We start from the raw sequence: 13,127 nt of genomic DNA on the forward strand, positions 1-13,127 counted from the left end.
GCTGTTTCTAGAGTTAAAATAATCCCATTTCAGGGGTTTTCAAAGTTAGCAATACGGTTTCCATGGTTTTCTTCTGTGAATGTTCTATTCCATAATTTTAGATTTATAGCTCTTGGGACAACAGTCTATGGCCTAAAAACCTAGTAGTTTTACCAAATGCAATTCAATTGGCATTCATAAATGAGGAGATCTGAGAGAATCCCACTGTTATAAATTTTGGAGCTAATGACATTCAACTGGAAATCAAACACTGGTTCACTCGCTACACTGAATTATGTGACAGACTGCAATCGGTAAAGGTTTAACAATTAAGTAAACTATCATGCTAACAAATCAAGAGTGCGTCGACGAATTTCGGTTGGTTCATTTTTTTTAATGTTCCCTGTAAATCTTCAGCGAGCCTCATTAGTCTGAAGGATTGTCAAGTGGCTGGTTTCCTTGGTCATTGTCAGGCCCTAGAAGGAAAGAACGAGCGAGATGGATCATCTTGAGAAGTGGCCCACTCAAAGCGAACCCACACACGCATATTCTGGAAATAATGAAAAAAAGACACCAACCCACTCAATTACGGCCTGAAATCATGGAAAACAATTTTGTAAGATTTGAACCCTAATTTTTTGTGACCAGGCCGGTGTCCCCACTTCATGCTTTGGTAAAGTGTAAAGAAATTGGGTTCCCTCTGTGACATTTTTTAAGTCGACAACATTTGTCAATGCTACAACCATAATGTTTGTTCGTACGGAACCTGAAGAGCCCGGTTGTTTCACGCATTGTGCATACCATCGATGGAAATTGTTTGCTTTTAAACTTAGGTTTAGCTTCAAATCGAGCAATGTGTTGCGAGTGGAGCATAAGAGCTTTGACGTTTTTTGTAATTAGTCACTTCTAAAGTTTTAATTCTATGTGAGAAAGATAGATTTCAAAATCCATTATGAAAATCTAAGAGCATTGATAGATTTTCAACGTGTGTTACGTAGTCTTATGACATCACAGTCTCTACAAAACGAATTTAGACGCAAAGTACAAAAAAGGCAACAAAGGTGACAAAGGGTAGTAACAATAGCTGTTTAAAGACCATTACCAACAACATACGAGTCGCTTTACCAAACACGCTTTGTTTTAGCATCAGCAGCAAAAGATACTTTTAAGACCTTCTGTAGTACATTGCATTATGTATGCAATTACAATGGCTCAAAACTCTGAGTGCTACTAGTGTCAAAGGAGAGACAAAAAGAGTGCCTAGGGAGAAATGTTGCTTGAATTAAGGAAAAGAACAAACTCAAGATCAAATTCAGTTACATCATGATGCAAATAGGGAGGATGTTTTGTCTCAATTTGAGTTACATTATGATACACTCAAGTTAGTGTTAGAGTCATGTTCCTATGGCATGGATGACCTACAATCAACTTCTTATGCCAATTCAATCATGAATAAATGGCAACAGTTATATCACACTTTTAACTTGCACACGGGAATTCGTTTCGTAATCTATCAATACAGATGACATTATTGGAAATATGAAATAGTGTAGCTTACTAGCAACACAGATTATACGCATCTTTTCATGTTTCAAGATTTTGTAAATTGCAGAAAAATCCCAAAAGTTGAATTGCATAAAGGCAAAACGAGTGTCTCGGTTGAGCGAAACTTTGTCACCCTGACATCATTAACACATAAAGGAAGCAAGGCCTAGAGAGTGCGATGCAAGCCAGCCAGGCGGACTCGTTTTCAGAGCTGATGGGTGACAACAACCAAAAAGCTGTAAGGCTATGGTATCTGATTTTTCAATCTCCTGGAGTTGCACTGTCTACTAGTTACCGTTTCAGCTACCATAAAAACAACCAAACAACAAACTCATTTTTACTCTTCTATGTTTCTTTTTCTATGATTACCACGAGGGCTGACAGTAGCCGACTCTGATTCTCAGTAACCAATGTGCTAGTAAGTGACGTGTATCCACTTCTGTTTCATTAGCATTTACCCAAAGAAAAGGCTGGATGGTGCCGGGATCGGGAGCAATAAGTCAAAACTGACAGCAGAATTGTCTTTGCATAGACACGACATGACGATTTTACAATTGAGAGTCGAAATTCCCAATGTGATCGTCATAAATGCATCATTTGAACCATCCTAATGCATTATGTCTAATTATGACAATAGAATAGCTACAACAATTGGGAAACAGTGTCTCCATGGACTGAGAGTGCTCACACTGTCAGAACTCTCTCAAAAATGTCTTTTGAACGTAACATTGAACTTGTCAGAGTTCGTACTTTCTATGTATACCTCCTCAAACTTGTAAATTGTAAATCCTTGCTCTTAACGTTTAACCTTTTAATTCGAAGGCACTCTTCAAGGAACCGCCATCTTCCAGTACCTGAGTGGGTACCAAATGGCACAATTAAGAGCTCCGAAGGGTCTTTTATATCCAAGGGTCACTCATACAAGGCTTTTCACTTGTTGAACCTCGTCAAGAAATGGGGAAAACGCCGGTTCTTCCGGGTTAGAAGATGGTGGATTTTTTGGATGGTGTACATACGTACATCCTGTTCATGAGCCAAGAGCATGATGCACTCACACACCCTGTCAAGCAGGAGAAATGAATGGAAAAGAGAAACTGTAATTGAAAGCTTGCGTGATACATTGAGGTATCATTTGAGGCCATAGAATGCATATATTAGGTATGGGCTTCCTTCAGTTCCACCAGCACAAGGAAGAGGAAGAGTACCAAGCCATCAACACCTTCTCGCATTCAAACAGACACGGAGGCAGGAGAAAAATAGTGCTACTCGAGCAACCATGCACTCTGGAACACTTGAGAGTTCGGAGCTCATTCCAGTTCTCAGACTACATCGTGGGTTGTTCCCGAAAAAAGTGTTCCCAACCGACTCGTTCGGTGTTATGAGCCGTGATGAATTGTTCTTGCACTCGAAATTCCAACCGAATGAGTAGGAAAACCAGACCGAAACGGGGAACATTGAAAACATCAAGAGGTGTAAAGGCATGTTAAGTACAGACAGACTCGGAAAATGAGCTTCGTGGCCTAAACAGGCTCGGCTGGCCACAATTGTTACAGAAATTAGCATGAATGGTCAACACTCATTCAGTCCCTCCACATTTTGAAGGAGGTGAAAAGGACATTTCACGATTTTATTTGAAGCAAAAACATTTCTATTCAATTCATCGTTTGCTAATACTACCTTGTGAAAGAATAAGCAAACAGGACCAAACAATATTTTCCACGCCAAAGTATGGTCTTTGGCAGAGGGCGTAATTGTTTGTTTTGTTGCTCAGTTATTCCGCACATTTATAAACCCAATAAAGCATTGTACAGCTTCTTTGATTTCTGATCATCTTGAAAATCAAATGAAAACTTGAGGCCTATCCAAAGTTTCCGTTTTTGAAAGAAAAAAAACACGAATTTAAGCCCCAATCAGATCTCACCGTAACCCACAAAGCATAAGGTTTGAACAAAGAGGCAACCTTTGTTGGGCGTGACCAAATTCAAAGTGACGTTTTGAGGCTTACCAATAGGGGTTTAAATATACGTATATCTCGCTAAACTGATGCAAACGAAAATGTGATTCCACATCCCGACTTTTGAAGAAACACGAAAAAAGTTTATTGAATTTCAGGAGCAGGTACACGATTCTACCGGTTCCATGACTAATCAATGGGTCAAGCAACGATCCGAAGCGGAGTTGTTGTAGCTGAGGGGTCTCATAGGCAGGGTGAATTCGGCTCCAAATATCTCCTCAGTTATCCTGGGTTCAAAATCCCAATTCTGGAAATAACACGTTAATGGCTTTGCCCTCAAAGACTCATTTACCCTGCAGAGAGTCTGCTCCAAGTTCTGTTCCCGTGTAGAGAGGTGCATTGCCGCAGAGGGTGGTGTATTTGAAAAGAAGTAACAATATTGACCATTAAAACATTTCATCATGATACATTTATGAGTTTTCTCAAATCATTTGGAATCTATAGGCAAGTCAAGATAAGTTGAAAAATGGAACCGTACCTTTGGGACATACGGTAGAAGTCCTCATAATCCTAAACATCCAACTCGAAAATTCAAAAGGTGCATCCATTGACGAAGAAAACACTATTTTGATATTATTCCAATCCATGTCTTCAGGATGAGAGATCCTGGATGTTATGGCGACTTGTTCCCAGAAGTTCATGTAACTTTACAGGGCAAAGAAAAAGTGGCAAAAGCATCTTTGAGAGTCCGATCACGTTCGTTTCAAGCCCAGCCACCACAAAAGCCAGCGCTTCATTTTCTGCATCCTAAAATACAACCAATCATCAAAGGGGCGAATGCACTCAGACGGCATTTATCAGAATTGTGGGTGCATTAAGCATCGGGGCAATATCTCAACTAAACTGAATAATTCTCAAGTTATCCCTTTACATTTTCATGTTAAAACCTTCAAGGAAGCGTATGATACTGCGATCTTATTTCCAAGTCTTTTTATGAGTAAACCTACGCAATACGTCATGTTCCTATTGATTGGTTGACAATTAATTGCATAACACATAAAACATCGTGACATTTTCTGCGGTTTACAGTTTCATCATGCACCACCAATTCATGGAGTCAACTGCATGAAATAAAAGTTCTCTCTTTCGAATTGCGTCACCCTGGAAAATTTCGCTATTGACTTTCAAAATGTATACGAGTTTGTCATCGCGCATGAAACATGTTCAAAAGAGCATATGATGCTCTGAGGCAAGAGGTCAAATATAGCACTGTTTTCGAATGTCTACCATATTTTACTAGAGTTTCGAATTGGTTTGAAAATAATTGGAAAGTGCAGATGTTTATCCGTACATCAAATCTGGACTTCTGACAATATCACAAAGAGCTCGCGCTCGCATAACAAAGTTTTGGCGAAATTAAAATGCAGACTTTATGATATAGAAACGGAAACCCTGTAAATGACAATAGTTAGAGGGAAAAAAGAAGAAAAAAAAAGGGAGAAGGCAAGCACCCATATATTCTCGAGTCACCTTGCCCCATAGAAGAAGTAACATAAAGTAAAATTCGAGTTTGTTGTGGGTTTTTTGACTGCAACGGAATCGGTAGCCAGTGGACAGTGCAACTCTTGCTGATGGAAAGTAGCTCCTCTACAATCAGAAACTATACCCTAGCAGCCGGTCAGCTGACATTTGTTCGCTCTGAAAACTAGTCCGCCTAGCTAGCTCTCATGGCACTCTCTAGGAGTTGCTTCCTCTTTGCTTGCCTTGGGTGACCATGATCGGACGAGTACAAAATGGCATTGATGAAGACTCGAGTAAAAACGGACTTTTTGCGCTATTGTGGCTTGTTTATGCAACGCTCACGAACCAAACAAACAAGAGACTTAAAGAATGAATTGATGGATACCCAATGATCTGCCAAAAATGCGCCAACCAATAAAGGGTGGCGAAAAAGGGGGTTGGAAAAGTTGAAGAAAATCAACAAGAATCCTACCAAAGTACGGAGCTTGTGTACTAAGCATCATCTCCACTCTTGCACTCTTGAGCCGCTAGAGGGCGACTTCGAAAGTCAAAAATTCGATTTTAGTACGAAAAAGTGCCATTAGAAGATTGATACAACCGAGCTTTCAGGTGCCGACCACCTGTCTCAGCTTTGACCTCTCTGACCCCGTGGTTTGGGCTGATGAGAAGGAAGTGCTGGCTGGAAATGGTACTTTGTGGCACTTTGAATTGGTTCGGCACGCACTTGAAAATGTTTTCCAAGTTTCTCCCACAACAGACTAGACAGTTCTGTCAAATGTCTTTCAAAGTGTCGCTTCAAATTCTTGCCAGGAATGCGAATTTTAAGAAGCTTAAAAGTCACTTTTGGTCTTGAGAAGGAATTTTCAAATTTGATGGTTTGCCAAAGTAAGTGACGGCTGGCTAATAAAAAAATGTAAAGTGCCTCTTGGAGTTTGGAATTAGCTGGACGAAGAATGAGGATGTACATAGAACAAAAGATTCAGTTCCCCTCATGAGACCCGAACAAATACCAGTGAATAATCAATTCCCGAGGTTTTTATTTAGTAAATATGTGCAATTATGTGCGATTCGAGCGAAAAGATTGAAAATTCATAACGTGAACATTGATTGACATGGCGATGTCACTTGGTTCTCTGACCCCCAAAATCCTTAATTTTCTGATTTTTTTCCTTCCCCATCTTTCCGATGTCTTACCAAGTACAGCAAAACTTTGATGTAGCTTAAACGACTTTGACATTGATCCGAAAAAAAAGTTGTTAGATATATTTTTCGGTCAGAATCACGCAAATATATTTTGATTGCATGTAAAGGATCAATGGATGTCTTTGAAGATACAGTAATTAAAATGCCGCCATCTTGGCAATCGGCATCGGGGTCGTGGTGAAACTCAAGGTTTGCAAAAAGAGGAGATTTTTTTTGCTTGTTTTTGTGGACTTCTTATAATGCAGTTTTTAGTTGGTATGAGCAAAGTTGGCCATAGAGATGACACAATCTCAATCAGACCATTCTAGCTAGCTCTGTGACATGTTAGATCAAACATTACATCGCTTAATATCTAAGAGGCACACACTTTTGGAACTAAATCATGAAATGTCAATCTCCAGCTGATCTGAAAGTTACACAGGCAAAGTAAATTTTACATTGGCAAAAAGAATTGATTCAACTTTCATAACTTTGGGAACATTGGCCTGAAATATCTTTTACGGATAGGCCATGGGGCTTTCCAACGATTTCCAATACAATTTCAAAGCCGAGCAAACTTTGTATCAAGGGTTTCTCCGTTTTCATTGATATAATATCAGCTCATTTGACGCATCAGCGGGTTAGTTGGCAATAAATTGTGGTCCTGTCTTGAGCAGAGTCTTCGGGTACAAATTGATACTCTTTGTGCCTGTGGATGTGTTTTATGGCCACGCAGATCAGGCACAGGGCTTGTGTGATTTGATCCATGGTCCATTATAGCAGATCATGCCTTATTGGCTCGAGGCCGCTTCTGAGACTAACTTCTGGGAGTTCGACATATGTACATACGTCCATAGTACTTGTAGTATCTAGTTTTTGTACCACAAGAACGGGAGGAGCTCGTAACTTTCGAGGAAACTTTCTGATCCGTGTGGTGGTCGCTGGTTCACTGGCAGATCGTATTTGAAGGCACCCAAAAGGGCAAGTGTGGATGTGTGTATTTTCCTTTGTACTCTGGGTCTAATCCGCCATTTGCATGTCAAAATAGCAAGCATAAGAACCCGCTGATCTAGACGAGATATTTCTACCACTACCCGCACATCCTCGACAATTGACCTTGATGGGAAGAGAGATAGATGGATTTCTTTTATTTTATGAACGTATGTCTAGGGACATTGGAACCAAATAGAAATAAAACTTTGGATTTGGTTTCATTTTTATTCATTTTGCTCTTGAATTTTCCCTCAATGAGGCTGCTCACCAGCCTGAAAAAGTCTCATTTTTCAGTTATTTATCTATATGCTTGTAAATATCTTTTCTTTAAACTTGTCGGTGAAGGAAATGGACCCAAAAACTTCACGCTTGTTCGAAAATCTAGGGCACTTATGTCGAATCGATTAATTGATAGCAGACGCATTCACCTGTCCATTAAATCGACAACTAGACCCACCTGCACTCACTGATTCATTTTCCATCAAGACATTGATTAAGATCCGTGAAAGTATGGCTTACATTAGATCAAATCAAACGACAACCTTGGTACTATTTTGTAGTGTTCTTTTGTTTGAGAGCATATCCTTTTCGGATGAAAACCACTGTTTGGCTTCCTTCTGGTGAACCAAGGTTAAAGTCAGATCCGAGACCAGGGTGGTTTAAAAGTCAATGGCTACCAACGCTCACAACATTTTGGCTCATCGAGAAGGAGAACAATGAACCTAGCCTAACTGATTGGAAAAGTCCTTGACTCGGTTCCTTTTTCCCACTTGATATCTTTTTCCTCGATCAGCTCCACCAAAGGTCGCAAACAAAGCAGAAAACAAGTGGCCGAATAATCATGACGGCTGAACAGAATGTTAACGAAAATGCGGGCTTTTACTTCTTGACATATTAACTTAATGGATCCATTATGCCACAACAAGGTACCTGTCAAACCATGATGGAAAGGTAAGCGTATCTATTAATCGATCCATTCGTGGAAAAGTTCATGAATGTCCTTTTGGCAATTAATCAGATGAAAAAAAACGAGGAGCTTGGAAACGTTCTCTCTCTTACACATATTTACGTATTCTAGCCACGGACGTCTAGAGATGTGGACTGCCAGGGAAGTTGAAATTTCTGAGCTCCTAAACTGTTCACTTTATGCCAAATAACAACTTCATACGACTACAAGTTCTGGCTGAATAGATGAACTTGATTAAGTTTGAGACTAAAACTATGCTTAGGAGAGGTAGGAGATTGGTCCAAAGTTATGTACTGAACACTACATAAAATTTTCGGCCTACGAGCATAAGCTGTACACAACATAACTTTGAAACGAACTACTTTACAAGTAAATTATATGATAAAACAATGACTTGCCTTTAATTGAAGAGATCTACTCTTTTTTTATTTTGCTACTTTAATTCAGAAAAAGGCTGACCAAGAGCAAGCCGATCTGACGGGAAGCTCGTTCACAGTCCATGTTTCTAGTGGTTCGTAATATACGTAGCATATATACTCACATACCAGAAATCACCTTTCCAAGAAAATATGTCTCGTCGCCCTTTAAACGTGACAATCCTTGCCTAACCCACTAATATGTACAATGCACAGTAGAGTGGTTGACATGGCCTTTCTCTTAATTGAACAGGGTATTAGATGATAGAAGAAAAATGTGGCGTTGGAACCAGTCCCTGGGACATGGGGTTTCCGAGATTGCCTTGGCCAGACCGACCCTCAAGGGCATTCGTTCCCTCATGATCCACCGCGTGCAATATCGCTTGTCAACGACGGTTTCAGGAGACCCTAGCAGCTCTATCCAATTAAATGCCATGCCCGTTTGGTCCTATATGGTCTCATTCTTAAGCTCAAGCCAATGCTTTCTTTTCGAATCTTATATGGAAATCTATTTTTGAGGAGAGTCAAATCGGAACACTTCTTCTTTGCATGTATAAGTGCAAGAATACTCGTACATCTTACTTGTTGTAGGTTTTTGGGTTGACAAGATTGTTGAGCCTTCTGTAAGCGATCCACTCTCCGATGGGACAGGATATTGTTTGAGAATGAATGGTGGAGCTCTTTCCTCTTTGATGCTTGAAATTGGACATTCATTCTCAATTGGACGTGCACATATTTCCTCATCCTACCGAGACACTCTGTCGATTTGTGTTTGTTTTCCTTGGTCTTGGCAAATATGGCTTGAAGTCGCCTCCTCCTCAAGACGATAGAAGGAAGTATTGGAGCCAAAAATGATACGACTCACTACGATGGTGTTAGACATCAAAGGTCGGAAACTTGAAACAAACTCGCCATCTCCGCCCAAGACACTTTCTTTCCTGGAGCCATCATCGATGAAATCTATCTAGGGTTGCACACATTTTGCGACCGCTAGAGGGCGCTTCGAGCATCAAAGTTTTCTAATCAAATGGAATCATGTATGTTCTGCTGTACTCAAGAAAATCTGGGTTTGCTCAACTGCATTGGTGCCAACTCCGATGAAATCTATCTAGGGTTGCACACATTTTGCGACCGCTAGAGGGCGCTTCGAGCATCAAAGTTTTCTAATCAAATGGAATCATGTATGCACTGCTGTACTCAAGAAAATCTGGGTTTGCTCAACTACATTGGTGCCAACTCACTTTCAAGAGACCATGGGTTCAAATCCCGTCTCGGGCGATTTATCCTGTCTTTTTCAACTTGGGTTGCAAATAGTTAAATAAATTTGTGGACCCCATCTTCATTGGGTGTTGGCTCACGTCGGAACAATGGCGATGGAACAAAACGTCCAATTAACCACGTACCGTTTGTTTTCGGACATCAGGTAAGATCTCTCTGGAGACTTGGTGACCATTGCGTTGAAAAACACGAGAAACCACAGTCGTTTTCGTCTATTTATTCTTGCTCTTTATTCGTCTTGTTAATCAAGTTGAGTGGATCAAATGGCATAACCATAGTAAAACCCACACCAGCTGCTCCTTTGAGCCTCGTCAAAATATTCTTCTATCTAGAATTTTTTGGGGAAGAGGGAGAGCGATCCAACGAGAGCTTGGAACCAGCCCCAGGCCTTTTCATCCTCACTTAAATCTTGTCTGTCAGGGCAAAATTCCCTCGAATTATATTCATTCCGGGGCGTTAGATTTCGCCTTGGAATATATATAATTTATAGAGAGACCAAAGACACTCTCTGAAGAGCAATGAAGGCCTAGGAATCAGAGCGGAACGTGGAAAATGACTCAATTATCAATCAGAGCCTTTTAAGCATCCAAAAGAAGCTTTTGGCCCAACTGAAAAGAAAAAGATCACAATGGGGAAATTTGATGTTCATCGTGATAGCTGGTCGTCTGTGAATTGTTGATATTAATCGACATTTCCAGGCCGCATGACAATTTATGGCTCGCTTTGGGTATTGCCAAATGGTACTTTATTTCCCTGATCAATCGTTTCCGCCCATTCATCTGACATTGTACCAGATCGGTGTTCGATCCACCACTGGCATTGTTCATTCAAGGGTGGTCCATTTTACAAATTGAAGTTGATCCACATGCCTTGGATGTGGAAAGGAACTTGTTCTGGATTAATCCTCATTAACATGCTCACTTTGCTGCAGAGTGCTCAAAGTTCTTTGGACCACTTTTGTTGTGCTGTTGAAAAGAGCCGCAAATGAACGAAGTCGTCGGACGCGTGTGTCACGTAACATCTGCTTCCCAGGGAGTTAGTTAATCGTCTTTGTTTGGAACAAAACTTGCTGAAATGGGCGAATAAAAAGGACCTCGGAGAGCCTTAGTTGTCATGATGGTCCCACTCCTGGATGGAGCACAAAATCTACAGGATCTATGTCATATATATGTAGACAGAGCCCATTGCTCATCATCCACTTCATCTGGAATGGGAATCATGCGAGTGTGCTCTCTTTCCGTTTTTCCAGGAAACGTGTTTGTTATCGCCGCCATCATTTTGGAGAGGAATCTGCAGAACGTGGCTAATTACCTCATCTTGAGTCTGGCCGTGGCCGATCTACTCGTGGCGGTTTTGGTCATGCCCTTGGGCGCTGTTTATGAGGTAAGTCAAGTAGGGGGGTTCCCAAGAGCCAGATTATGGCATCGAGCTCAGACTATCCGATGAATTAATTACACTTCACTGGAATGTTAGTTACATCACTCCCTTGGAAGTACATACACATCAAGCTCAGTTCGTACAATAAGTTGGCGGGCTTGGATAAGTTGGCAATTGGCTGCTAAGATTTGAAACAAAAACAAATTGTTAATTATAGGTAAAAAACTTGTCTTAGTTGTCATGGGTTCGAGTCCCGGTGGCAGAAACAATACCTTTAAAATATGATTTTATTTGAATGAATGACTTATCTATTTCTGGTCGCAGGAACACGAGATATACAGTTTTATACACAGTTATACGGAGAGCCAATTTGATAGGGATTGTGACAGTGCTTATATGAATTATGTAATGGCTGACTTCGCTGGTTGGGTGAGGGTCGCCCCACAGACGCTAGGAACGCTACTGTTTTTAGCTGATGCACAGTAGAAAAGTACAAATATGGCCGTTAGATCTTTTCGTTGCCTTTGACTTTGTTAAATAGAACATTGTAACATCTGACAAATAAATCACCCGCCCATCCCTAGTTATATCTAACGTGTCCATAAGGTTCTCATCATTTTCTTGAAACTTCTCTCTTCTTAAGACTTATCCTCAAGTTGTGTACGAGTACAAGTGGCAAAATGGCACCCTTCAAAGTAACAATAAGAAATGATAACTCAAAGTCAACTCTTCTGATCTGATCCACGAGAATCATTCCAATTTCTTCCCTGTAGCTTTGATTAGATTGGCCCTTGGAAACGAGCAAAGCAGATGTTTTGTCGCCATTCGCGTGTGTGTCTTTCAGTAATCAACTGATGGATCTTAGCCGTGAATAGACGCTGATTTCTTTTGGCTTCGCTCTTCCACGGCTTAAGACTCCCACCATTTCATTTTGTCTCGGATCTGATCAAAAGAATTGACATTTCCGATAAAAAAAAGTAGAAGAAAAGAGGGAAAAAAGCAAGGGGAAGGAGAGGAGAGATTGTAACGTTGGCTTCCCAAAGATAAAAGCCCGACAGCCAAATCGAGTTTGGGTATCGTTTCATCGGCTCATCTTGAAATCAAAGGCAAGGCTTGAATCAAGTCCGATTGGCCTAAGCTCCATCTTCGCGTATGTACGAGTACATCTGTCTGGGAGAAAAGGAGAGGCCACAAAATGAACCTGGTTCGTTAAGCCAGGCCTGATTCGATACTTGTCTAGGACGCATTTGGATACTCTATACTGTTTGGATGGATGGATGGTTGGATGTATTGTGGATGGAGTAAATGTATGGATGTGCCCACAACACAATCGGGCAATGGATCCTCATCCCCATCCCACCCAAGATTAGATTGGGAATGATAGACTGCTCAAACTTGCTGAGAGCTCAAATCAGGTCTGACGGTAGTTGGTTGGTTGGTTGGAGGCGAGAGAAAAGGGACCTCGTACTTGCACTAATCAGACTTGTATCAGGTCAATTACAAGAAACGTGGCCCTTCTCCATTAACAAGCATCCAACATACCCAATCTGCCATGTCTCTCCGAGTGAGGCAACCACTTAATTGTGTCCCATGGACCCACAACATGGGACTACGACGTCAATGCGATAATGAGAACTCGGATCAGGCATGTTTTGCTTTCCTAGTCCGGATCCAAGATCTATTACAATGCAAACCAGCTTTGACTTGAATGGATGTATATCCACGAATATGAACTAAGAGTAGCATCAGTGGAATAGATATTTCCTCAAAGGGTGCTTGCTAGTTTCTTAAGCTTCGAAAAATGAACCTTGAGGAAAGTTGATTGGTTTAAAAACAAACAGCTTGATCAAGGGGAATCTTCATGCATTTGCATCATTTAATTCAGAGTTGAAAAAAGCACACGAAAAGAAGAAAT

The 13,127-nt window shown here is 40.8% G+C and overlaps 1 protein-coding gene across 1 annotated transcript in view; it reads left to right on the plus strand.

Moving 5' to 3' along the window:
- The window catches only part of LOC131882384 (5-hydroxytryptamine receptor 2A-like), a gene marked incomplete at its 5' end in the record, with an annotated part of 51,517 nt that overhangs the window by 29,307 nt on the left and 9,083 nt on the right, over nucleotides 1–13,127 (plus strand). Inside the window, 1 exon segment of the mRNA XM_059229513.1 lies at nucleotides 11,085–11,218. Coding sequence (XP_059085496.1) covers nucleotides 11,085–11,218 — 134 coding nt within the window.

Source organism: Tigriopus californicus, chromosome 6, assembly GCF_007210705.1.
Source record: "Tigriopus californicus strain San Diego chromosome 6, Tcal_SD_v2.1, whole genome shotgun sequence".
In the NCBI taxonomy this organism is placed as follows: domain Eukaryota; kingdom Metazoa; phylum Arthropoda; class Copepoda; order Harpacticoida; family Harpacticidae; genus Tigriopus; species Tigriopus californicus.